Source organism: Canis lupus, chromosome 4 (assembly GCF_011100685.1).
Source record: "Canis lupus familiaris isolate Mischka breed German Shepherd chromosome 4, alternate assembly UU_Cfam_GSD_1.0, whole genome shotgun sequence".
In the NCBI taxonomy this organism is placed as follows: Eukaryota; Metazoa; Chordata; class Mammalia; order Carnivora; family Canidae; genus Canis; species Canis lupus.
In genome coordinates, this window is record NC_049225.1 from 12,920,672 (window position 1) to 12,945,910 (window position 25,239).

Below are 25,239 nucleotides of genomic sequence, written 5' to 3' on the forward strand. Positions count from 1 at the left end.
CCTAGTGAAATGTCCCCAGCTTCTTACTTGAGTAGAAATCATGCATGGCCAACTTTCCACCATGCAGCGAGAAAGCTTCCAACAAGCTTAGTGGAGCCCAAACAGTCACAAGTCACTGCACAGTTAAGAAGTATCTAATATGAGGAATAAAATAAATAAGCAAACAGAACAAAAGCAAATTGGAAGAAACAGAGGAATTTTAGGGAGAAGAAAGCTTAAAATTTTTCATTGAGGCAGCCCTGGTGGCGCAGCGGTTTAGCGGCGCCTGCAGCCTGGGGTGTGATCCTGGAGACCCGGGATCGAGTCCCACATCGGGCTCCCTGCATGGAGCCTGCTTCTCCCTTTGCCTATGTCTCTGGCTCTCTCTCTCTCTCAATGAATAAATAAAATCTTAAAAAATTTTTTTCATTGATATCTAGAGAGAGATGAGGTCTTTTGATGCTCATAAAGCAATAAAATACTCAAAATAAAACAAACAAAAAACCTAGAGAAAAAAAGAACTCATAGAAAGTAACAAATATAACAGCACTGAAGTTGAAAAAATATCTAGAAGTTAGGGGGAGATTTTCAAATAAAGAAAATAGGAGAACATACAAGAAAGCAGAGGATCACGTCAGAAATTTCAAATCCATTTCCTTCCTCAAAAAAAAAAAAAAAAAAGAAAAAAAAAAAAAAAAAAAAAAGGTCCAGGAAGAGAAAATAGTGAAATAGAGGAGAAGAAATCAAAGAAACTTCCCAAGAGCAGAAGACCTAAGTTCAGAGTAAAAGGACTCACTTGGTGAGCAGCAATATAAATATAAAATCTCTATAGCACATCATCATGAAATTTCAGAACTTTGGAGACAAAGAAAGAGCCTAAAAATTTAGAGGAAAAATTATCACAGATGGCAGACTTCCATCAGACTTTTAACAGCAACACCTGAAGTTCAAGGCAATGGAGCGATTCGATTGTTCTGAAAGGAACAATGTTCTGAGAGGAAATGATTTTCAATCCAAAATTCTAAAACTAACCAAAAAAAAAAAAAAAAAAGGTGTGAAAACAGAATGAATATATTTTCAGAAAAATAAGCCCTCCCTCCTTCAAATATATTTCTCATGAACTCTGTCAGGAAACTACTGGAAGATGTACTCATCAAAATGAAGGATTAAACCAAGAAGGGGAAGACACAGGAGCTGATCCTAAATTCTAGATGGGTTAACCAGAGATTATGTGTTCACGTTAGTCTGGCTTTACTTACCAATTATATTGACTTTTGGAGACCCCAAACAACTAACCCTCAGAATAGGGCAAATATTAATATAAAATGGGTTGTGATGCTCACTTTAATTTTTCAGCAGACTATAATTTCTACATTTGGAGCCTTGAGGTTACTTTTTCACACCAGACCCTTTATTTAAAAAAAAAGTTTTAATAAATAAGTAATACCACTCCTCTTTGGTAATTACAGTAAATTATTTACCTTTGGTACTCTTAGAAACATGCACTGGCAACATTAATTATTGAAGCAATGAATTATACCATGCAAGGAGGTATCACCGCCATCATACTATTTATGTATGTGGGAATGTGCCAGCTTCTAGATCCCAAGTCCCTGCCAGTCCTGCATGACTCTTTTACTCTCCAAAGTCTTTGCCACTCATTGAAACTTTGTCATCATACAAATGAACAAATGTACAATGAACAAATGTACTGGGTCAGAATGATGACCTCTATGTCCCAATATCTGCCCCAGTATTTTTTTCCAGAGAAGTCTGCTTAGGTTTATGAGCAGACATACCAATTTTAATAAGCTAAACACAGACAAACAGCTTGCTCTTCCTACACTGCATCCATCTAAACACAAAACAAGGTAATTTAACTGGACCTATATTTTGTATAGAAAGAGACTAATTTGTAGCTTCGTTTCTGAGCTCCTGGTCTCCAAATTCTTATTTCTACAGGTTAGCATTTACTTAAAACTGAAATGTCAAATTTGACCTGTTCATTTATTTTAATAAACAATATGAATTCCGAAATGTTCTGACATGTTATTGTGAATGGCACCATGGTACCAATGAAAAGCTTTTCCTCGATTTGGTTAGTGAACAAATAGATATTTGAAATGATAAACAGGATATCACATTATGGAGATGGTTAAAAAAGATGAACTACATTGGCTCTGAAGCTTCCCACAGTAAGTAGGGTGTTCCCAGGACTTAATGGAAAAAGTTGGCAGACTTAGATTTAAAAATTGCCTTTGCTACTTGTTAATGGAGAACACTTCATCCCCACTCTAGAGTTTTCCATTTTGGAAAGGCGACTCAGTTGTGTAACCGTAGGCCTCTTCCTATCCTTTTATATTCACTTTGGCCCTGGAGATGTGGAGCGATTTATTTGGCTAGAAGATTGGGAAAGGTAGCTGGAAGGCTCTGTTTACTTCTCACGCTTGAGCTTGGTCCCAGACAGCGAACATGCATGTCCCTCTGGCTCCCCAAAGCCTACTTCCATGAGGGGTATGCCTGCCCCGGGGTTGGCAATGCAGGCCACCGGGGAGGGGATGTGCCTATTTCAGGGGTTCAGTTAACAGGCCTACTTGACTCAGACACTAAGCCAGCCCCCTACTTGGCCTCCATCAGGAATAAAGGAAATATTTTGCCTTTGACCTTTCCTTATCTTTCTTTACTGAAAGCCCTTTTGAAGATGCCCCAACATGGTTTCCTGGTTTCATGATCCTTAGTGCATTTCTTAGGTTTTCTCAGTCTTAGTTTCCTCATTTGCAAACTGAGGGTTGGTTGCTGTGGAAACTAAATAAAAATGTACATCAAAAATCTGGCACCAAGGCCAGTGTTGGCATGGAGTCATATTAATGTTTCTTTATATGTATAGTCATTTCTCCTTTTCAAAGGACTTTCATTCATATTAGTTCATTAGTTAAAATACTATAATTTTGGGAAAACAGAGCAAAAACAAAAATGTTCCAGTGTCAGCACTGGTCCTTTACAGTTATGCCCACAGCATGCTTCTATCAAATCAGCTGAGCCCATTTGATTAGAAGAATGCATCTTGTAAAGGTGTAGGACTTACCTATTGACTCAAAAATGCTGAAATTTCTATGTTAACAATAGTAATGCCAAAATTTACTGTGTGCTTGACATTGAGCAGTGTTCTAGATTTTTAAATTCATTTATTCTCTGAATTCTCAGAACCTAGTAGCACTGGGAGTCATATCATACCCATTTCACAGATGAGGAAACTGAAGTTCAGAGAGAAACTGCAAAAATTTGACAAACACAAAATCAACACCCTCCACCAGGCAACTTTAGTAGGACACTGTGTTGAGGAAAAATTCACAATGATTTAATAAGACCTTTTACTCCCACATCAAAAATGACAATAAGCACACAAGATTTTTCATCTTGGAAGTGATGTCAAGGACCCTATTAAAATCAAAATGCACATTATTCAATAGAGTCCAAAGCCTGACTAACGATGATATCACTGTCTCCATGAGCTTAATACTTTCCCAAAATAGTTTCTCACTAGCCCTATTCATCAGAGGAAAGAGAAGAGCAAGTACACACTGGCTTTACAAGAGGACACACCCAAATGCCCAGGTCTGGAAATAAACGTCTGGGCATGGAAGAAGAGAGGCAGGGGGCAAGAAAGTATATGCAAGGAAAATAAAGAACAACCCAATTAACTCCAATATTAGATAATGCTCCAGGCTGCCAACTGTCAAGCTCCAGTATTGGATGACACAAGGGAAAGTCCTTCTCTGTCAGCTCTGCTGCCCCCTGGGAGCTAGCAGAAAGTAGTCCTGAAGATTTACTGATGGCCTGGACATGCTATTGTTAACAGCACCAGGTAGATGTCACAATATCAGGTCACATAAAAATCCAGTGCATCTAATCTGAAAAACTGTAAGTGCAGTTTAATTGAGAAACAGCTGGATAATGTCATGAGACTAGGAACCCATGAAAGGAAAGGCTTGCAAGGATAGCTTTACCGCCTGGTCACAAACCGGACAGGACCAAGACAGGGGAACCCATGTGGGTGTCAGTTCCCTTAGACCAAGAAAACATGACGTGGGTTTGACTTTGGCTGTATCACTGCACTGTCCAGTGAGTGACAAGTCAGACACCTCACCGAACCTCCATTTCTGCATTAGGGTAACTGGTAGATAAGATTAACTGTCTCAATTCACTGTGAGCCTGGAATGACCCAAGCATTGTGAAAGTCATTTGAAAATTCTAAATTGCTGTAAACAGAAACACAAATTTTAATAACCCTAAACTTCCCAGAGTTTTTATCAGTGAGGATAAATAAGTTCTTAAACAGAGCATTACAGTCTTCTATGTAGCTTTTAGGAGAGCATATGTCTTATCAGACTACAGGAAGCAGCCTGCTGGATTAACAAACAATTGGGTATCTGGGCTGTGACAAATACTTGTGCAAATATCAACCTTTTCCATGGTGAACATGCTTTGTCAGGTGTGTATTAGAGTGGCAGGCTAGTAGTCAGCAGCAGAACCGGGTAAGCAGACATTGGACCCAAATTCTAGTCTCAGCTCTATCACCTATTGTCACCTGATGTGAAGTGACACTGGGCAAGTGATATACTCCTCTCAGCCCCAGCTTCTTTGTCTGTAAGTGGTAATGATAGTACCTAGTCCATAAGGAACCTGAAAGCATGACATGAGATGATCCATTAATAAGATGTTGCGGCAGGTACTACAATAAGTATTGTTAAGTACTGAGATCTATAGCAGATACTGAGTGAAATGGCAAACTGCTATGGGACTGTTTGGACATCTAGTGTAACGAGCTGGAAATATTCTTTTAAGAAATGGATTCCATTAAAAAAAAGTCTAATACATAGTAACTGACAATAGAATGGTGGTAACCAGTGGCTGGGGTAGGGGAAGAAGGGGCATATTGATCTAAAGGTACAAACTTGCAGTTATAAGATTAGTAAATTCTGGAAACCTAACGTACAGCATGGGGACTGTAGTTAATAATAATGTATTATATTCTTGAAATTTGCTGAGAGAGATCTCAACTGTTCTTACTATACACACAAAAATGATAAGTATAGGAGGTGATGGATATGTTAATGAGCTTGATTACGGAAAAATGTATACATATATCAAAACATCGCCTTGTACACCTTAAAAAATGGATTCCACAAGAGAAAGCCTGATTTAAGGAGAAAATAAAATATAAATTAAAGGCTTACTAAAGCAAGTCCTTTTTTCTCTAAAGTATTTCTTTTCTTGAAGTCAACTATTAGCACCCCTAAGATTTATTTGAGACTAAAAAGCAAACCACGGAAGCTGACTTCTCTGGGATTTCAAATCTGATTGATTTCAAAATAATTTAGCTACCAATTTCCATTAAAAAAGGTGAATCAAGGTCAGCACGGAAGCTGTTAACATAACATCCAGCTCAAGTCATCTAAATTAACTGTTCTACCTTAAGAAAGTCACAACACCCAGCTGTCTGCCTTGAAAAAAAAAAAAAACAAAAAACATAATCTTGCTGACCAATCTGAGAGAGGTGTTGAATGGATCACCTGAGTAATGCTGGCAAAGCACTCTGGAGAGAAAAAGCAGCATATTAAATGTCACTAGTCAAAGGTGTTTATCTTCCAGGGGACTATCTCTAGCAAATCTTTAATCCCAGGCTGGCTACCTTCTGCCACCATGCACATTTCTGAGAGCCCCTTAGAATTACCTTCAACACAAGAAACAGCAAGGCTAACCTGCTGATGTTGGGGGAGGGGAGGTGCAGGAGGAGAAGAGAGGGAGAGAAGTCTCAAATTTGAGTCTCATTAGACTGGCTTAGGTTTTACATTCCAACCTAAAGTGTTCACTGTCATCTAGGAAAAGGAATGCTCTGGATGGCCAGGTTTGGGGCCCATCCTTGGAGGGAGGAAGGGATTTCTGACCCTTCTAAATGACACTGAGAAATGGATGAGGGTGCAGGTTTGGCCATCAGATCCTGTCTGCTACCTGAGAAAGTGGAATGGGTGTACACAGGCAAAACCAACCCATGTTCCTAAGTGATTTCCGCTCTTCTCCTATTTTTGGATAACTACCAGAAGTCTTACTGAATTAAATGTTTCTGTTTGCTGCACAAACACATCCCTTGGTCTTAACAGATACTTCCAGGGTCATTCAAAGGAAGTGTAATTAATTGGTTAGCATGCAAAACATTTTTAGACCCACTATCATGCCTTCTACCTCATATCTATGCAAAGGTCAAGTATTTTCATTCCTTTCATGATGCCTTACATGCGATACTTTTTAGCATAATCATTTTCTCCATAATTTTCATAACCTGTTGCTGAATATAAGTTGTCGGTTCCTTTTAAGTCTCATTAAATAGGATATTTATTATTAGAATCTAGCATAAGCATAATAGAGAACACACCTAAATATAACATTTTATGCTAAAAAAATATAAAAATGATGGTACCAACATCCATAATAAAAATGCTAACAAGGGATGCCTGGGTGGGTCAGCAATTGAGCAACTGCCTTCAGCTCAGGGCGTGATCCCAGGGTCCTGGAATCAAGTCCTGCATTTGGCTCCATGTGAGGAGCTTGCTTCTCCGTCTGCCTATGGCTCTGCCTCTCTCTCTCTTTGTGTCTCTCATGAGTAAATAAATAAAATCTTTTAAAAAAATAAAAAGATTTTTTTTTATTTACTCATGGGAGACAGAGAGGAAGAGACACAGGCAGAGGGAGAAGCAGGCTCCATGCAGGGAGCCCAACATGGGACTCGATCCCAGGTCTCCAGGATCACACCCTGGGCTGAAGGTGGCGCCAAACCACTGAGCCACTCGGGCTGCCCCAATAAAATCTTTTTAAAAAATGCTAACAAGTATGTGAGATCTTGGAAGACAGAGCACAAAGTCCGAGGGCTCTCTGATGGCTTCTTTCTCACACAGAGCAATGCAGATGTACAGCCTCTAAGGAAACAGCCTGGAGCCACATGGCCAGTGACTCTGCCATTTACCTGTGTCCTCTGAGGTGAGTTACTTAAGCTGACTGTGCCTCAGTTTCTTCATCTTTTTAATGGAGCCAAGAAACTATCTCAAAGGGTTTTGTGAAATGTAAATGAGTTTGTACTGGTAAAACACTTAGGATAGTGTCTTGCACATAGTAGGAGCTCAAAATGTTTTCACCACTATCACCATAAGCATTATCACACCTCCTGACACAGTGTCTACTGAATATTATTCCATTTATGTAATGAGGACTGGCTGGCGTGGATCATACACAGCAATTATACAAGCCATACCAGACAAGTGCTTTCAATAATTATGTCAGAAGAAATGAAAGAACCATTCTATTCTATTCATCCTAGACAACTTGGCTTCAGTTTGGAATCATCCCTTGTCTCTGTTACTTTTTATTTGGAAAAGAATGTTTTCAAGCACAGATGTTGTTCTAAGACAATCTGACACCCACATATCTGAGCTTATAAAACAAAAACATTAGATGTTGAATGATAGATATACAAAAAAATCCCAGCCAGAGTTGCTTTAAATCAATGGTTCCTAGCCAGAGATGCATCCCAGAATCACCTGTGGAGCTTTAAAAAAACACATGTGCTCAGGACCCAGCCAGGGAGATTCTGAAGGCATCTTGGTTTTCAAACGACCACTGGTGATTCCAATGTGTGCCCCAATTAAGAATTCGAGGAATCTCTACACCCAAGGTGGGGCTCAAACTTATGGCCCAGAGATCAAGAGTCACATGCTCTTCCAACTGAGCCAGTCAGACACCCCTTCTCCCAATCAACAAGTCTGACTAGGAATCAGGGGTTTTCAATTCTGAGTGTATTAAAAAAATCCTGTGCCTAGCCCTTCTTAGCCACTGAGCAATTGCACTTATTTGTTTGTTTTTAAGTTTTTATCCTAATTTCAGTTAATTAAAATACTGCCTTATGTTAGTTTCAGGTGTGATATAGCCATTCAGTACTACTATACGTCACCCAGTGCTCATCACCTGACAGCGCACTCCTTAAGCCCTACCTAACCCGTCACATACTTAGCCCTCCACCTCACCTCCCCCTTTGATAACCATCCATTCTCTATAATTAAGAGTCTGTGTCTTGGTTTGTGTCCATCTCTCTTTTCCCTTGTTTTGTTTCTTAAATTCTACATGTGAGTGAAATCATATGATGAGCAATCATGTTTTAAAAATTCTTTAAGATGATTCTCATGAACAGTCAGGGCTGAGAGTCACTGCTTTAAATGATAACATGATAACATCTAACAATTGGAAGGCATAATATATCTACATACATATTTTCAGAGGTCTATCTACAGGTGACTTGATTACAAGGTAAAGGGAAGGTAAAAGAATAGGGAGTTCATGGATAACCCAATATCACAGTAAAAAAGAGTCCACTCTTGATTTTCCAGTGTGTGTGTGGGAGGTGTCTGACTGATTATGATTACAGCTTAGCAGGGCATGAGGATGGGCTCATTTCTCCCAAATCCCTTCCCAGCTCTGGCCTCCAATCCTACTTTCACAGCATAGGTTCTTAGGAACATGGGAGTTGGGAGCAGCAGGCCTGTGCCAATTATCCTGAGTCTCAACTGTCCTTTAACTATGGTTAATGTGCAAACTGATTAATCAGCAGTATGATAATGAAGAGGCAACTATGCTTTGTATCGGTGTGGTCTACTCTTGTTGAAAACAAGCAGCACATGGAGAGTTATTAATTTTTATTCATTTTCCACCTTTATGTGTCAAAGCAACTTTAACTGGACAATGACAGGGCAGTTTTAAATCTGACAATGAGTCATGTGTCATTGCCTTAAGAATTCTAAATATTTAAGGCTTCTTGCATGCTTTCAGACAATATCAATACTGCGGAGAAACTCTGTTTTGAAGTTTATAAATACAGATTTAGAGGCATGATGGATATAAACTAATAATGTTTGCCACTTAATTCTAATATGAAGTCTGTGCTTTATGTTAAGCATACTTCCAAAATAAATGCTTCTCATCAGTCTTGCATAGTGTAACTAGACCCTTCCCTTGTGAAGCCTCTCTCTGGAGGAATCAGCCTCTTCCCTCTTCTGTAATAAATGAGATACTAGAGACTAAATAAGTCAACATGCCTCTTTTGGAATTTGTTCTCCCCCTTCCTCCAAGTTTTTATTTTGAAGGAGTTCAAACAAATAAAGAAATTAAAAAAAAAACCTCTATAAGAAATACCAGTGTACACTTCATCTAGATTCAACATTGACATTTTGCCATATTCACATTCGCACAAGCTCTCTCTCTCCATACACACATACTTCTTTTGGTCGAACCATTTGAAAATAAATAGCTGACTTAATGATTACTCCATTGCTGGAAACCACAGCTTGCACACCCCTGGAATGGAGATATTCTCCATATAGCTTCAATAATGTTGTCACTATTAACAGAACTAACAATAATTCTCTAACAATATAGCCGGTTCATTTTCAAGTGTCCTCAATTGTCCCTAAAATGTCTTTATGTCATTCATACATTTTTTTTCCAAATCTCTGGTGAGTTGATCATGAAGTTGTATGTGTTCATTAAACATGCCAGTTCCACAAGGAACACCTGTCAGATCATGGGATCCTCCACCATCGTTGAAGAAAGCAACTTCCTACTTCTATAGTTATCAACTTGAGATTTATTTGTAAAGGTTTCAAGATGTCTTTCCCCTGACTGCTCTACAGAGATGTTTGAGACAGCCACACAGGTACTTTTCAAATTTAAGCAGCAATCAGGTTTACTTTAAAGTTCTCTTTCTTTCTTTTCATAAATCCTTTATTCTGATTAAAGCTGTCCCTTCCAGCCTACGTGAGTAAGTGGGTCTTGGCAGTAGCTAACAGGTAATGGTGTGAGAACCCTTGGAAGCCTGTCTGCAGCATTGGAGCATGGCAAACACTTATATTTAAGGTTGAGATGCAGAAATTGAAATGTAGTGTAACTATGGCAGTGGGAGTGGTGGTGATGGTGGCAGTGATAGTGAGGTCATGGTGCTGATGGTCCCAATTTCAGACCCTTGTCCCAAAGTAAATATATATTCAGAAACATAGGCCACAATTAGATTCAATCAAGTATTTGAGATTCCATTATAGAACTGGGCACGTGTTTTATGTATGACCAAAGTGTGACTGATACCCAAGGAATCTCCTATCACCTGAGATTTTGTAGGTTTTGTAGGGTTTCCTTAGGCCTGGAGAATAACAGGCATGTCTACACTTGTGTCACCAATATATCTACTAACATCTCATTTTAATTGGGAACATGAAGAGATCACGATTATCCAACCAGGATAATGACCACAGCCAACCGAGAGAGAGCTCCTCAGAAAATCTCAGCCAATACCTGGGCAATACCTTACACCCAAGAGCTTAGCTTCATTAGTTGAGACAAGTGCTTTCTCTAGTGCTAACAACCATTTAAACCATGACATGATATCGCATCTATAATTATTCTACAAAGAGTGTTTATGTCTGGCCAAACACTGAATAGCCACTGTATTCACCTCTGTAAAATCTGCTTGCCAAGAATGTTCTAGAGTGTTAAGTAGTAAAATATTTATTATTGGTTCTTGTGAAGTACAAGGTACATCTGTGTGTCTGGAAGTCAGCATCTCTAAACACAGGAGACTCCCAAAAATCTGACTACCTGCTGCTTAGACCTCTAACTTAGTGATACTATTACGATCACTTATTCATCTCCAAAATACCTTCATTGTTCAGTGAATAAATAGGTCCAGTATAATTTCACTATTTACATTGGTTAAATATGACAAGCCACCTTCAAAATTAGTTTTATGGCTAAACAGTTTCATCTATCATTAGCGCACGAATGTGCAAATTTAAAACCAGGTATTGTGTATATCTAGAATAATGAACCACCCTGAGCCCATATGTAGCAGAACTATGTTGCTAGAACTTCTTGCTTTAAACCAGTATCTACTCAACCATAATTACTGAAGAGAAGAAATTGCATGAACACTAGTAGAGATTCTGGTAGAAAACAAAATACTATCACATCTTGAGAAGGCCCATCACAAGCAGCTTTGATGCTAAGGGATAAAAACCTGACCAATCTCGTCTTTAACTACATGCTAAAAACAATTCTAGTAAATTCCAACATGCACTCACAGTTTATTTAGGAAAATCAAATACCTATGTGGATCATGCCAGCAATTTTAGCTACTGATTATTATTAATTCTTTATTTTTTATTAAAGATTTTATTTATTTATTCATGACAGACGAGAGAGAGGCAGAGGCACAGGCAGAGGGAGAAGCAGGCTCCATGCAGGGAGCCTGATGTGGGACTTGATCCAGGGTCTCCAGGATCAGGCCCTGGGCCAAAGGCGGCACTAAACCGCTTAGCCACCTGGGCTGCCCCCATTATTAAGTCTTTAAATAAAATTGAAATAGATTTGACCTAGAAGGGAGAAAGGTAGCCATGTCTTTCCTAGGACTTTCTGAGTTCCTCTATGTGGGCTGTTAAGGATTCATCTGCAGAAGAGCAGGCTATTTCTGTATATGGCACAATTGTTTTTTTTTTTTTTTCCTTTCCCTCCCCCCCCCCCCCCCCCACAAATGATTTTTTCCTTTTTCCCTGGCAGTACAGGAAGTTTTACAAATGCTAAATCAAATATGTAGAAATACAGTTTTTTGTCATGGGACAAAAAGCTCAATTCAATCACAGCAGTGAAAGTTCAACAATCCAAGAATATTTGAAGGAGAATGCATACCTGCTCTTTGGATGGCACAAGGAGTTCTTCAATCATCATGCTGTCCCGCGCATAGGAACTTCTGTTCAAGGTGTACGACCTATCCGAACTGAAGGAGCGGAGGCTGTTGTATTTACAGTTAACCATTCAAGAGTGGTGGATGATGATGAGATGAATAAAATAAAATTAATGCATGCAACTTTGAAAACAGGCAAGATGGCTAAAAATATCAACAGAAGTTGTTCTTGAAAAGACATCGTCAAATATAAAATCCCATATATTTGAGGAAATCTCTTAAGCTTGGACAATTTCATGATCAGATTTTTGTTTCAAATCAGGCCACATGGTGTTAAATCTGTGAGAATATGAAATGCATGAAAACTTTGGATGTTTCACAATGACAGTTGAATCAACATGGCAATGGAGAAGAACCAGATGACTCTTGATAATTTGATAATTTGAGAGATTTTTCTACGGTAAGGCTTATGTTAGAGTCTCCTTTATTGCTGGTTCATATCTGTTTACCTCTTACTACTGAATAGAATGATGTCTGCTGCAAATGGGACTGTTTATAAGTCTTTGAAAACCACATATGGGTTTAAACTAGTGAGAGCTCTGGGTTATAGCTAATGGAAAACATCAAAAAGGTAGCATGACAAATATATCTTGCGTGATTTTTGCCATCTTTCTGGCCTTGAAAATTTCAAATTTCAGGTATGTTTACTTTATCTTTATCTACTTTATCTTTATCTACTTGCTCTACTTCTTTTCTTCCTTGGGCCTTATATTGTTCTCCTTTCTGGTCCCTCTTAAATCCTCTACACAGTCCCTGAGGTTCCAGAGTGCAAGACCCTTGATGCCCTGAAGTGCCTCTCATACACTGACCTCTAAAGTAAAAACTAAGAGGGGGTTGGGGGAGAGGGTGGCAGGTGGAAGAAGTTGGGCAAATATGGTCAAAAGGTATGAATTTCCAGGTATAAAATAAGTAAGTCCTGGAGATGCAGTATATATCATGGGAACTTAGTCAATAATATTGTATTGTGTATTTAAAAGCTGCTAAGAGAGTAGATCTCAAAAATTCTCATCACAAGAAAAAAATATTTGTAACTATGTGTGGTGATGGACGTTAACTTACTGTGGTGATCATTATTTTGTGTATGTGAAACTAACATGTTATATGTCAATTACATCTCAACTTAAAAACAATACAGTAAGGGATGCTGGGAAGCTGGCACATATGCACATTGGATAAGCAGGATGGTTAGGATTGCAGATAATCTGAGCCTTGGCATAACACCTTGTGATTTATCCTCCAGAAAGAGAGGACAAGCTCGTGACGTGTTTCTCTCAGGTCATCTCTGTCTCGCCTCCCATCCTACCTATCATGACAGACCGGCATAAGGTAACTTTGCATCGTCTCTTGTTTTGAATGAGGTCTGACACTTCCTGCCCACCCTTCTTACAATAGAGCTGCAGAACAAGAAACCTCTTAGCTGCAGTCCCAGCAATGCAGCACCCTACAACTGCCATGGTAGGTATACAGCCCCTTTTGTTTTGATGTCATCCTTACTTTGTGGAGGACAAAGATGGTGGGAAGTTGCCACCTCTCACTGCCCACGTAAGTAATAAACTGTCTGGATCTAAATGTGGCTACTTGAGTCTTTACTAAAAGGATCAATCAGATGTTGGCCTTGGCCTTGCCTTGTGTTTGCATGACAGGGAAAAGAGCAAAGAGGTATATAAGAAATGGTTCTCTGCTTTGCACAAAAGGACTTCTTTTCCCCATTGCTCACTATACTAAAGATAACCCAAGGGGGGTATTTTTATATCAAGATACAGAAGCCTCTGGATGACAGGAATCATTCTAAGGGTCTACACAAATGAATAGATATATTCTTCTAGGATTAGAGCCTTGCCCACCACCAGAATCTTGAGGAAGATCTTCAACCTCAAAATAAACATCATTCTATAGAGTCATTATCTAGTGCATTCAACAAATAAACACTGACTCTTAGGAGCAAGGCACAATATTAGAGACTGGATATAGAAGCAAAGACAAAAACAGAAAGAACTAAGCCTTATTTCTGCACAGAGGAGATTACCTAGTAAGCCATGTGCCTGGCCACCTGCATGGGCAGGCCTTCTGCACCCAGTCACATGACACACACTCTTCATTTTTTTTTTTTCCTGCTTCAGTTGCAAACATTTTTTTTCCCCCTTGTTTCTCTTGTTTCTAGCCTCTTATCTTCTCTCATACAGTATAAACTTCCTAAAAGCAGATATTGTCTTTCTACTCTCTAACTAAACACTGTCCAATAGGACTTTCTGCAACAATGGTCATGTTTTAATCAGACTGCCCAATACAGTGGCCACAGGCCACATGTGGATGCTGAACACCTGAGGCATGATTAGTGTGACTAAAGAGTTGAATTGAATTTTATTTAATTTTTTACTAATTGTAATTTAAATAGTCTTATGTGGCTGAAGGCTACATCGTGAGCATAACTTCTTAGGTACTCATAGCAAGGTTCTATTTGCCCCAGTGATGTGGGGTGGGAAGCACCAGAAGGTTCCACTCTCTGCATTGCACATTCATTTATGAAAATTCTGGCTCCCACTGCGTATGTTGACATTGGTGACATGTAAGAATAGCTTTAGAGTATATGTGAACAATCACTTAAGTGTTTAAAAAATTGTTATATATTTTAACTTCAGTTTTTAAATATATCTAAGATTCATTAATATTTAAAAAAAATCCTTTCTTTTAACTTTTGTATGACTGCCAAGTGAAGAACAGAGCCTAGAACTGGGTGCTGTCCATGGAAAAGCCTAAAGAGGTCTTCATTTTACAGAATGTTTAACTTGCTCCTCACTCTTCCCAACCAAGTTACATTAGACAGATGGAGCTCATTATGACCATCAAGCTTCACTCTGAATCCTTAATACATTGAAATCCTTTCAGCTACCAAAACTAGATATTATTGGCATGGGGGTCTGGAAGGCATGAAATTGTTTTGAACTAAGGTCAACTATATTATTTGTAGCCATCAGTATACCCTAAGTGTTAAATACAGGAAGTATTAGAAAAACACATGCCTCAGAAGTCTAAAATTATACCAATGTACCTAGCACAAGTCAAATAAAACAGCCACCAGCAAACAAACTGTTTTCAAATCAAAACTTTTTCTTCAAAACCAGTTTGGAGAGTTCTGCAGTTACTTCATGCACTATACAAACTTTGTTAAAAGAAAGAGATTCTTTAAGTATTCAATTTTGCATTAGTAACATTTCTTGTCAAACATTTAGTTACTTGCTAATTTTCTCAGAATTACAAAATTGATTTTCTAACTGAGCAGGAAAAAAAAAAGCACATTGCAGCACAGCACAGCACAGCACAATGCTGAAGAAAATAAAAATGAGAATATGAGTCAGGGAAGGGCAGAAAAACACTGTAAAAGGGACATATCTTCTTACCTGATCTTGGGACTAATTAAGGTATTTTTAGAAAAACACAGGAGAAGTAGAAAGCAAAAAATCAGACAGGGAAAAAAGAAAAAAATGTTATGGTGAATGAGTTACACATTTAATGTATTCCTTTTAAATGTTACACTCAGAATACTGTATTTGGTAATATTCCAACAATACTTTAAAAAATATATTGGCTTTACAGATTTTTTTTTCAGATTTGCCTCTGAGCATAACATGAGTTGCCAATGTAAAAAAAAAAAATGAGTTACATATAATAGCAACAAATAATAACAGTGCAATCAAAACCAGAAGTGTGAAAGCCTTAGAACTGCCTTGAGAAAAGTTATAAGAGACAACATGCTGGTTTCATCTCTCACTAGATGTCAGCCTCTACAATTTTCTATATACAAATGACTGATTCACAAAATGTACCTTTTACATATGATTTGAGGAAGAGAATCAGCTAGTTATTGGATTGCAAAAGCTATTAAGCCTCTAAAGGAATTTTCTCCTGAGATTCTGCATACTTTCCATTGTAACTTGTGGCTCTTGTGTGACTACCTGAAACATGTGGTGTTTTTAAAAAGTTATGTCCCCCTTCTTATTAATGATACCTGTTTCAATAAGATTTTAAGGATTTTTATAAATAAATTTAAAAAGCAAAAATTCTGTGGAGTTACATGAGGGTCCAAATTCCACTAATAAAAAGACTAACTGCAAGAAAAATCAATTCAGTATCTAAACTGGCCACCTCACCCTGAGAGTCGATTCCCAGGCTTACTTTGCGGGAAGTGCCATTAGACAATGAAACATTTTACAACAGATCCTTAAACTATAGGAAAATGTCCCCAGGGCTCTGGCTTAGAAAAGTTTAATTATTAGCTTTAAAATAACTTGACTGTCAGCAAACATGCTGTTCAACCAACCAGGAGAAAAGAAGTCCCCAAATTCTGGACAAGGTCCTGTTTCACTTAAGCAGTGTCAGGTAAGTTGGAGCCAAGGTTTTTCCCAGGCAAAAGTTTTACACTTTGGTTTTCAGGACTGAATTTGGGGCCATTCCTGTCTGTGACTTTGGGGAAGTCATGTAACACTCCTGACATGTCCCTTGTAAACAAAGTAATGGCATAGTTTTAGAGGAGACACCCAAATATTTGGTAGACAATAGTAATAAACTATATGCAATTTTTTTTCAAGAATGCTCTCTTTTAAGTCTCAATCACGAATTACTCTTTCAGTGACGAAGAGAGAATAGTGAACCGTCAATACAACTGTATTAAAAAAAAAAATACAACCGTATTGTCCTTATTGGAAAATTAGATTTCTCTTTCAACACGGCACACAATTTAATTTGGAAACGTGGAGGCCACCCGGGCTCTGAGCTCTTCCACTATCATGCGTGAAGCATGACGGCAGCGTGGGAACAAACACTCCACATGTTCAATCACGGACAACCGAGGACTGAAAAAGCCATGAAAGAAAACGGTGGAACACGTGCACCAGAGTTGAGAACATTCTACCAACTTCGCACCTTCATCCAAAGAGCACACTGGGGGATAATGTGAAAAATGAAAATGATTTTGGTTTATGACAGATCATGGTCGTATTCAATTATCTGCGAAGAAGAGCAGCAATAAAATACCTGGCGGACCGGGCCCCGAGACTGAAGCCCATGTAGCCCTCGGCGGGGAGAGAGTCATCGCCCAGCTCTTTCAGGTCCTGTGGCCCCAGATACTTGTCCGTGTCCCCTGTCATGGCATCTTCACCTGCCGAGGGACAAAGCAAGCCAGAATCAGAAGCTTCCCTTGGGAGAACGCATTCGTTGTAGAGAGAGCCACTCCTTTGGTCACCAGCAAATCACCCATTCCTCACATTCGCTTTCCCACGCCCGCTGGACAATACTCATTACTGCCGTTTACAAGGAAAAAGCAGACGTGAGGTTAGTTCAGGATCTCAAGAGTGAACGTCAGTAGCGAAAGAGCGCCTGGGGTGAAGCACCAACTTTAAGACATTTCCCCCATCGGATTTCCCCCCCTCAAGCCACAGCTGACTCCAAAGGTGGATCTTTTTTGTCCGTTTACTTTCCTGGCCTCGCCACGCCGAGGGCAGCTATTTGAATGGATGTGGATTGCAAAATAAGAGCCACCTCTCTATTACTATTCTGGAAATTGGATATGGGAAGGGAGTGGATTTTTTTTTTTTTTTAAATGTTCTCACACGCAGGATTTCAGTTCAGGACATCTGTAAGAAACTAGCAAGTCATTTTAATCTGAGCTGTTTCTGCTTAACTGGAGAACTTTGAAACACATCAAATTTTTTTTTTTAAGATTTTTTTTATTTATTCATGAGAGACACACAGAGAGAGGCAGAGACATAGGCGGAGGGAGAAGCAGGCTCCCTGCGGGGAGCCCAGTGCGGGACTCGATCCCAGGACCCCGGGATCACGACCTGACCCGAAGGCAGACACTCAACCCACTGAGCCACCCAGGTGGCCCTAGAAACACAGCCATTTCGAACTGTTCCTGCACCCATCACAGGAGCAGCTCAGCCCAGCTGCCCCGGGGCTGGAACTCTTCTTGGAAAGGAGCTCTACCTTCCTTAGAGACCCAGTGGAGACACCAGCGGTTTGAAAGGAGGACTATGTAAACTGCTCTTGGCCCTTCAATACAAAGAGTTAATTCCGTAAAACTTTTACCGGCTACATGTGCATAGCATGACCTCACGGAAAAACCACATTCCGAGAGTGACAGAGCAGGTTTTTCAAATGCCTTTTGCCCTCTGGGACGTTTCCCATCCCTTTTCAAAATGTAGCACATTCTGTGGAAAAGTTCGTTCCGCAAACAGGAGAGCCTATCTCCTTTTTATGACTCTCCTCCCCTTTCTGGACACCAGCTTGGCTGGCCGAGAGAGAGATTTCAAAAGCGTGTACGTTATGTTTTCTCAAAGGTAAGTGATTCATCTGTTCCAGCTATATTTTCCAATTCCTTCATTGAGTACCGTTTATAATTTCCATTCATTTAAACCCAGGAAACCACAAGAGCTTAGCTTTTAAACTACCAATCAAGTCTAAAAATACCCTGTCAACTACTGTTTTTGCAAATATAAAAAATAAACAGATCTGCTCTCTACTACTCCCCAGCACCGAGAGATTATTTTAAGTAACTCTTCACAGCTGTGCTATTTGCACATCTCACTGCGTATGAAACAAAAACACACACACCAAGTAGGACTTAAAGAAAGAGCTTACTCCGCGGTAAAGCCATTTCCACCAGGCGGGGCTGATCAAATGTTTTCCTGATGTTTCCAGGAATTCCTTAAGCCGTGATTTGAGAATGCACCTCGGAATCAGCCCAAACACACCGATTCCTGGGTTGTCTCCACCGTCTTCACCGCCGCCGGGCTCGGCTCAGCATCTCCTTGTGGGTCTCCTTGTGGGTCGTCGAAGAAGTACACATCTTTTTCTACTCATCGGAGTTCAAAGATTTTCGATATATCAAACCAGAAAAAAATAAAATGAAATAAAAAAGAGCAAACCCTGGCTACCCTTAATTGAGAAGACCCTCTTGGTCACTCTGCAGACATCCTTTTAAAGCTCCTTCTGATTGGGCCGGGAACTCCGCTGGCAGGCCTCTAGCAGGACCGAATGGTGACATAAATGCGAGCCCTGGAGTTATTTGTATGTAAATATGAGGACTGCTCCAGTGTAGACTTTCGGTAATCTGATACCAACGCCCGGTGCCTAACCGGGTAACCGAGACAGCCTTGCATCTAGGGAGAGCCCGCGAGCGCGCGGAGCGGGGTGCTGCGGCCCCTTAGGAGGTGCCTCTTCCCCCACAGGAATGAAGACGCGGCCGACCAGGTGGAGGGATCACAGACGAAAACAAAGAAGTGGCCCCGGCGGGGAGTGGCAGGGAGCTGCAGGCAAACTTTCAACTTTGTTCTCGGCTGGGAACACCGGGAGCCGCGGTTATTTATGGTCCCTGTCAGGTGCAAGGAGGGAGGAGGGCCTGCCCGGAGCCGAGCCGAGCCGAGGGGCTGGGGCTGGGGCTGGGGCTGGGGCTGGGGCTGGGGCTGGGGGCGCGCCCGGGAACCACGGATCCCCCGCCTGTACCAGGACTTGGAAGAAAGGAGCAGAGGTGAGACGAGCTGGAAGAAAGCAAGGGGATGTCTGCTTTACTTTTGGCGCAAGTTCTTGCAACTCTTCAGCACACTCGGACGCACTCCCTGGTCCTGCCTCCTTGCGAGTCCCCGGAGAGCGCGCGGGGCGAGCGCCAGGCCGAGGGGAGAGGTCTTGGCTGCAAAGGGCCTGAGGCCGCCCAGGGGAGGCGCTTCTGTCACTTCGCTGCTACACGGTTTCCCTCTCTCTGGGGCTCCTGGCCTCCCTTTCCAGCCACTCCACCCTGTTTATGTTGGCAGAGGAGGAAAAAAACGAGCAGGACTTCGGCATCCTCCATCTGGGTACGCCAGAAAGGCGATTTCTATGTTTTTTTTTTTTTTTTTTTCCTTCTTCTTCTTCTTCTTCTCAGAATAGCTGGACATTTAGGCTAGAAACTAAGTATAGGGTTTTGAACGGTCTTGCTGAATTAAGTGGTTCCCGGCACTTTTCTGTGAGTGTATCTCTCTCGTGGATTGTTAACTGAAGTTACAGAAATTTGAATCTGTAGAATCGATGAAGTGGGGGAAGAGATTTGGTTTTCCTGGATCAATGCGTGTATCAATGAATGCACGACTCATCTGAGATTAAGAGGATAGGAGACCTGGGGCTTTAACTGGAGCAGCCTGACTGCAACTCACATTGTAAATATGCAGGAACAGAAGGGAAGCCATTTATAAAGCCTGGTACATATTGAAAAATATTCCCAAGCAAAAGAATAATTTCCAACGTTGTAAAGAATGGAAGGGGAAGTCACGGTTAAAATGGATAAAATGACTAAACCTTGATCTGTTTTCCACATCTGCACTTAAAATCCAAACTGCTTAGCAAAACCTCATTCAAAGAACGTCGCTCAGTGAAGCTTCCTATCAAGGATTGGGATGAAAAAGTTCCTTCCTCTTGACTTCTCAGCCGGCCTTTCTCTGGCCACTGCTGAACACCTGTTGCCCTTCTGTGATACAGAATTATTTCAGTCCCTAGAAATCCGGAACCACTTTAGACTTTGAACCATTATATAGGGTGCACTCTTGACGGAACCTTTATCCCTCTTCTTCACCTGAGTAATCTCTCCAATCTTCGACTTTCAAATTCCTCCCATCCTGTACTCTTCACCTAACATTAGTTGTTCTTCATGTGAGTTTCCCTTATCAAAGCATGTTGCCAGTGAAAACATCTGTTTAGTCTCTCCCACTGGACGGTAAGATCTGACCTAGATTAGGAACTGAATTTTTCGTGAGCTTGGCATATTGCAAGTGCCCTGTAAATATTTCTGGATTTCATCATTGCTTTTATGGCAAAAACAAACAAAACAAAACAAAACAAAACAAAACCAGACTCTTAAATACAGAGAACAGACTGGAGGTTGCCAGAGGGGAGGTGAGTAGGAGGATGGGTGAGAAAAAAAGCCCAGAGGCAGGTGGTTGTGCTTTTCTCTCCATCTATATGCCACAGCAACTTAGTCCCTGGGATGTCAAGCTTGATGACTGGTATATAGTAAACTGATAATAAAGTTAGGTTTCTATTCTTCTTTGCTAATCCTTCTTAGATTTCTGAAATGGTCACTATGAAACCAAAAGATGCCCAGAGTTGAAATGGAGGCGAGAGCTGCCAATATATTTAGCCAAAGATTAATTAAAATAGCCTTGTGACATTTCTTACAAGGCATGGAAAGTGGAAGCCCAGGCAATGGTATTATTTTAAGGCAGTTTTGCATGGTTGGTGCTCTGGATTCAAATCCTGACTTTATCATCAACTAATTAGGTGACCTTTGGAACACTGTTTACTCTGAGTCACAGTTTCCACCTCTACAAAACCGGGATAATAACTCTGCCTCTGACCTCAGCCTTCTTGAGGGATTCAAAGAAATAATGTACAGAATAAGGGCTTAGTCAGCACTGGTTAGTGTTATTCTATAACACAGCTTTCTCTGGTGCCCAAACATCTGAATGCATGAATTCATATAGTTCGCATTTCAATTGCTACTATTGATACTGGTTAAGGCAAAATCTAACCACAGTGGCAAACATTTCTCTCTCCACTGCCTAATGCAAGGCCTGGGTCAGAGGTACTCAATAAATATTTGTTGATTGATTGATTGAATGAATGTATAACAATAGACCACACTCACTGTCCTTTCAATAAACAAAATATTCTATAATTTTGTTTAGTACAACACACTATTATACCAAAAACTAGAAAGGAATGACATGAATTGTGTTGAGTGGCTTGTTAACTGTCTCTAATTCATTCTATAACCCAAAAATATTTTGATTAGTAATAGCTTCTGACCAACAGGCACAAATGTAGATAAGCCAACAAAGCTAATTCTATGAGTGGACAACTCTGATACAATATCAGATATATTTAGTTAAGATGCATATGTCTTGCATATATATGCAAGAACCACACACTTTCATCTAAGAAGCACTTGTGTAGGTTTATGTTTCCTAGAAGTGTTTGGTGCAGTGGTATAATAGTTGTATTATGGATAAATTTGAGTATTTCGAGGTGAGAAGGGTGTGGTAGCTAGTATTTAAAGAAGCTTTCTTTCTTTTTTTTTTTTTTTATGATAGTCACAGAGAGAGAGAGAGAGGCAGAGACATAGGCAAAGGGAGAAGCAGGCTCCATGCACCGGGAGCCCGATGTGGGATTCGATCCCGGGTCTCCAGGACCGCGCCCTGGGCCAAAGGCAGGCACTAAACCGCTGCGCCACCCAGGGATCCCTAAAGAAGCTTTCTTCTCCACCCCCACCCCGAACCATATCTCTTTACTTGAATCTAGGTTGGTTCAGTTTTTGAACAATAAAATGTAGGGGAAGCGATTTTGCCTGATTTTTCAGTTTTAGTTCAAAGAAACTTTGCAGTTTCTCCGTGGCTCTCTTTTGAACACTAGCTTGGGGGAAGTCGATCCCAATGTAAGAAATTTGACTCCCATGAGACCACCATACTGTAAAGAAAGTCAAGGAAGCCATATGGAGAGGCAGCAAGGACAGAAAGAGAGGGAGAGATGCCCAGCTAGCCCTCAGCTGTTCCAGGGTCATCCTAGTGGGGCTGACAAATCTGTGACTGAAGATAGCACACTGAACGATCTGCCATATTATTACTCCCACCCCTGCTGCTACCTGACTATAATCTCAGCAAAGAGCTCAAGAATCCAGCTGAACCCAGTTAACTCACACAACCATGGGAGATAATTATGACAATACATTAAACCACTGAGTTTAGAGATATGTCGTCACAGTGCAGTAAGTAATGGAAACACACAGGAATGAGAAATGACAAGGTCCAAAGGTAGGCCAAAGAGGTCACACGCTGATTGTTTAATGCATCCCTAGTGAATTAAGAGGTAGCTCTATAGCGTGCTACTTGATTAGCGCAGACCAAGTCCAGGAGGAATACCCGGGTTAATGCCACCTGAGGAAGCCTCATCTATTTAGTATTGACCTTATGCCTCTTAAAATTATGAGCACAGATGTCCTCATTATGAATCCATTTCTGATAAGAAAATACCAGAGGCTAGAAAATGTTCAAAGAAGAACACAAAGCACCCCAGTCTACCTCGATCCCACCATTCACCAAATAATAAAAGTTGTTCAGAGCCATTTTGCTTCCATTTCCCAGCTATCCCCTCTTCCTAGTTGTCCTATCATGACGAGGTTAAGAAGAAAGAGGTTTCTTCTATCTCAATCAACGTCTCAAAGATCCACACTCTTTGATGCAAAATAGAATCATGAACAAAGGAGAGAAAGAAAGAGAATATATGAAATGATTATCAAGACTAGCTGGTCACAGAGTTGTGTCCTCATTCCTTTGTATTTAATTATTTTTAGATTTTTAAGTAATCTTTAAACTCAATGTGGAGCTTGAACTCAAAACCCTGAGATCAAGAATTGCCTGCTCTACTGACTGAGCCATCCAGGCGCCCCAGTCCTCCTTCCTTCTTAGATTCCACGTTGATGGTCCAGTGTCACGCTGTGGTGGGATATACCTAATCCAACTTCCCTGTGATCCTTCATTGTGCCTACTAATAAGGCTTTTTATGCTGAATAGAGGGAACACTTCTTGGTTAATACTGAAAAGTGTTTTCACATCCTACAAGTTCTTTTTTTCTTTCTTTTTTTCCATGTAATTTTTTTTCCTAATATTTTTCATCTTAAGATCATCACCCAGGGATACTTTTGTTGCTTTCCTAGGGGTTGAAAGTTGTTTTTCCACTGTCTGGAGACAAGAATCATAAAGAAAGGTCCTTAAGGTAACTATACCAAGTTATAATGTCTGCAACTTTACTCAGAAGTACGTCATTCCTCTGCTATGAAATCCAGAATCTTCTTCCCAAGGTATATACTTTGTACCATTATACATAACTACTATTAATTGTAGTTAATAATACATAACACCATTGAATGAATTAATGTAGAAAATCTTCAAATTACGTGGTATTAAAAAAAGCTAGATTAGAAAGAAAACAGAGGAACATCTATCCTCTAGTGATTCATTAGGAGTTGCTTTCTTAATAGAAATCAGCAAATAGTCTTGTAAACAAATGGTTAATGATCAAAATGTAGACTTCTATTTAGTGTGCTTGTTCTGAAAAAAGTGATTTTTTTTACCACCCCATAGCAAAGAGAAGAAATTAAAACTATTGGGAAAATAAATCCTTTAAGCATTTCTAGTCTACATTATAGAATAGTAGAGTGAGAGCACACCATTATAATCACCACTAGTATCTACTGAGGATTTACTATGTTCAAGGCACTGTATGGTGCTTTATAAGTATTATCTTGTGCGATTCCTGGAACAACCTTATGAAACAGAATTGTTGTCTCCATTTTAATATAAAGAAGACGACCCAGTTCACAGTAGTAAATAACCATGATCACTTAGAAATCGGGGAAAACTGGATTTAAAATCCATTGGTTTGACTACAGAGCCCCACTTTTAACTACTGTGATAATCTATGTTATTGAACAAGTACTATAAGAAATTGGTAACCGAGTGTAAGCTCCACAAGGGCAGAGGTTTTTGCCTGTTTTGTTCCATATTCAGTACCCAGAACAGTGCCTGGCACATAGTAGGTACTCAATAAATGTATGAAATGAAAATTCAGTGATTGCCTTGGGAGGCAGCAACTAGATTACTAGAGTGAGGAGGAGGAAGACTTACTTTTCACCGTAAACTCTTGTACCTTGGGAATTTTATACCATGTGCATCTATCACCTATTCAAAAAATGAATAAAATTAACAAAACAAAATGAAACAAAATACAGGGACTGCAGATAAGTCATACAGGCTGTGTTTCAAACACCAGTACTGGTATTTTGACATACACAGGTAGATATTAAGATGTATATGTGTGCCAGCAAATATTTGGTAAATGTGGAGAGGAACTCAATTCTTTATGACATTTGACCTTACTATTTAAAAGAAGGCAAAGAAGGAATAAAATCACAAGGCAGGAAGAAGGGGATGCACATTATTAATATGGTACTTCTAATAGCTTCCCATTGTTCTAATGTGGCAGTTCTCAACCCATAGGATGCATTCGAATCACCTGAAAACTTGTTTTTCTACAAATTCCCAAGTGACTCTGATGCTTCTTGTTCAAGAACCACAAGGTGATAAGCACTGGCTTAAAGGATCCTTACAAATAAATGACACTTATCTAATGGCAGTATTGATTCTAGAGAAGTATCTATTTTCCTGGTGGGAATTACAAGAGTAATTCAATGAATTGACTGTGGTATTTCTAAATTTCCATGTATACATTTGCCATCATTGGAGAACCATGTTAAGCCATAGACACTGAGTCCACAAGTCTGAGGCAGGCCCTGAGATTCTGCACGTGTGACAAACTCCCAGGTGACTGCAAGCCACACTTTGAGCACT

At 40.0% G+C, this 25,239-nt stretch overlaps 1 protein-coding gene across 15 annotated transcripts in view; it reads right to left on the reverse strand.

Moving 5' to 3' along the window:
• Positions 1-25,239, reverse strand: part of ANK3 (ankyrin 3) — a 663,391-nt gene that overhangs the window by 84,602 nt on the left and 553,550 nt on the right. For 4 of the 15 annotated variants that reach the window (XM_038533992.1, XM_038533993.1, XM_038533997.1 and 1 more), the window contains 4 exons: positions 24,517-24,570; positions 16,844-16,967; positions 15,211-15,222; positions 11,758-11,860 (listed from right to left, as the gene is read on the reverse strand). In XM_038533992.1, the coding sequence (XP_038389920.1) occupies positions 11,758-11,860; positions 15,211-15,222; positions 16,844-16,967; positions 24,517-24,570 (293 nt within the window). Of the gene's footprint in view, positions 1-11,757; positions 11,861-15,210; positions 15,223-16,843; positions 16,968-18,448; positions 19,185-19,378; positions 19,517-24,516; positions 24,571-25,239 lie in introns of those variants that run through there. The other 11 variants (XM_038533998.1, XM_038533996.1, XM_038534005.1 and 8 more) reach the window with 8 other exon arrangements.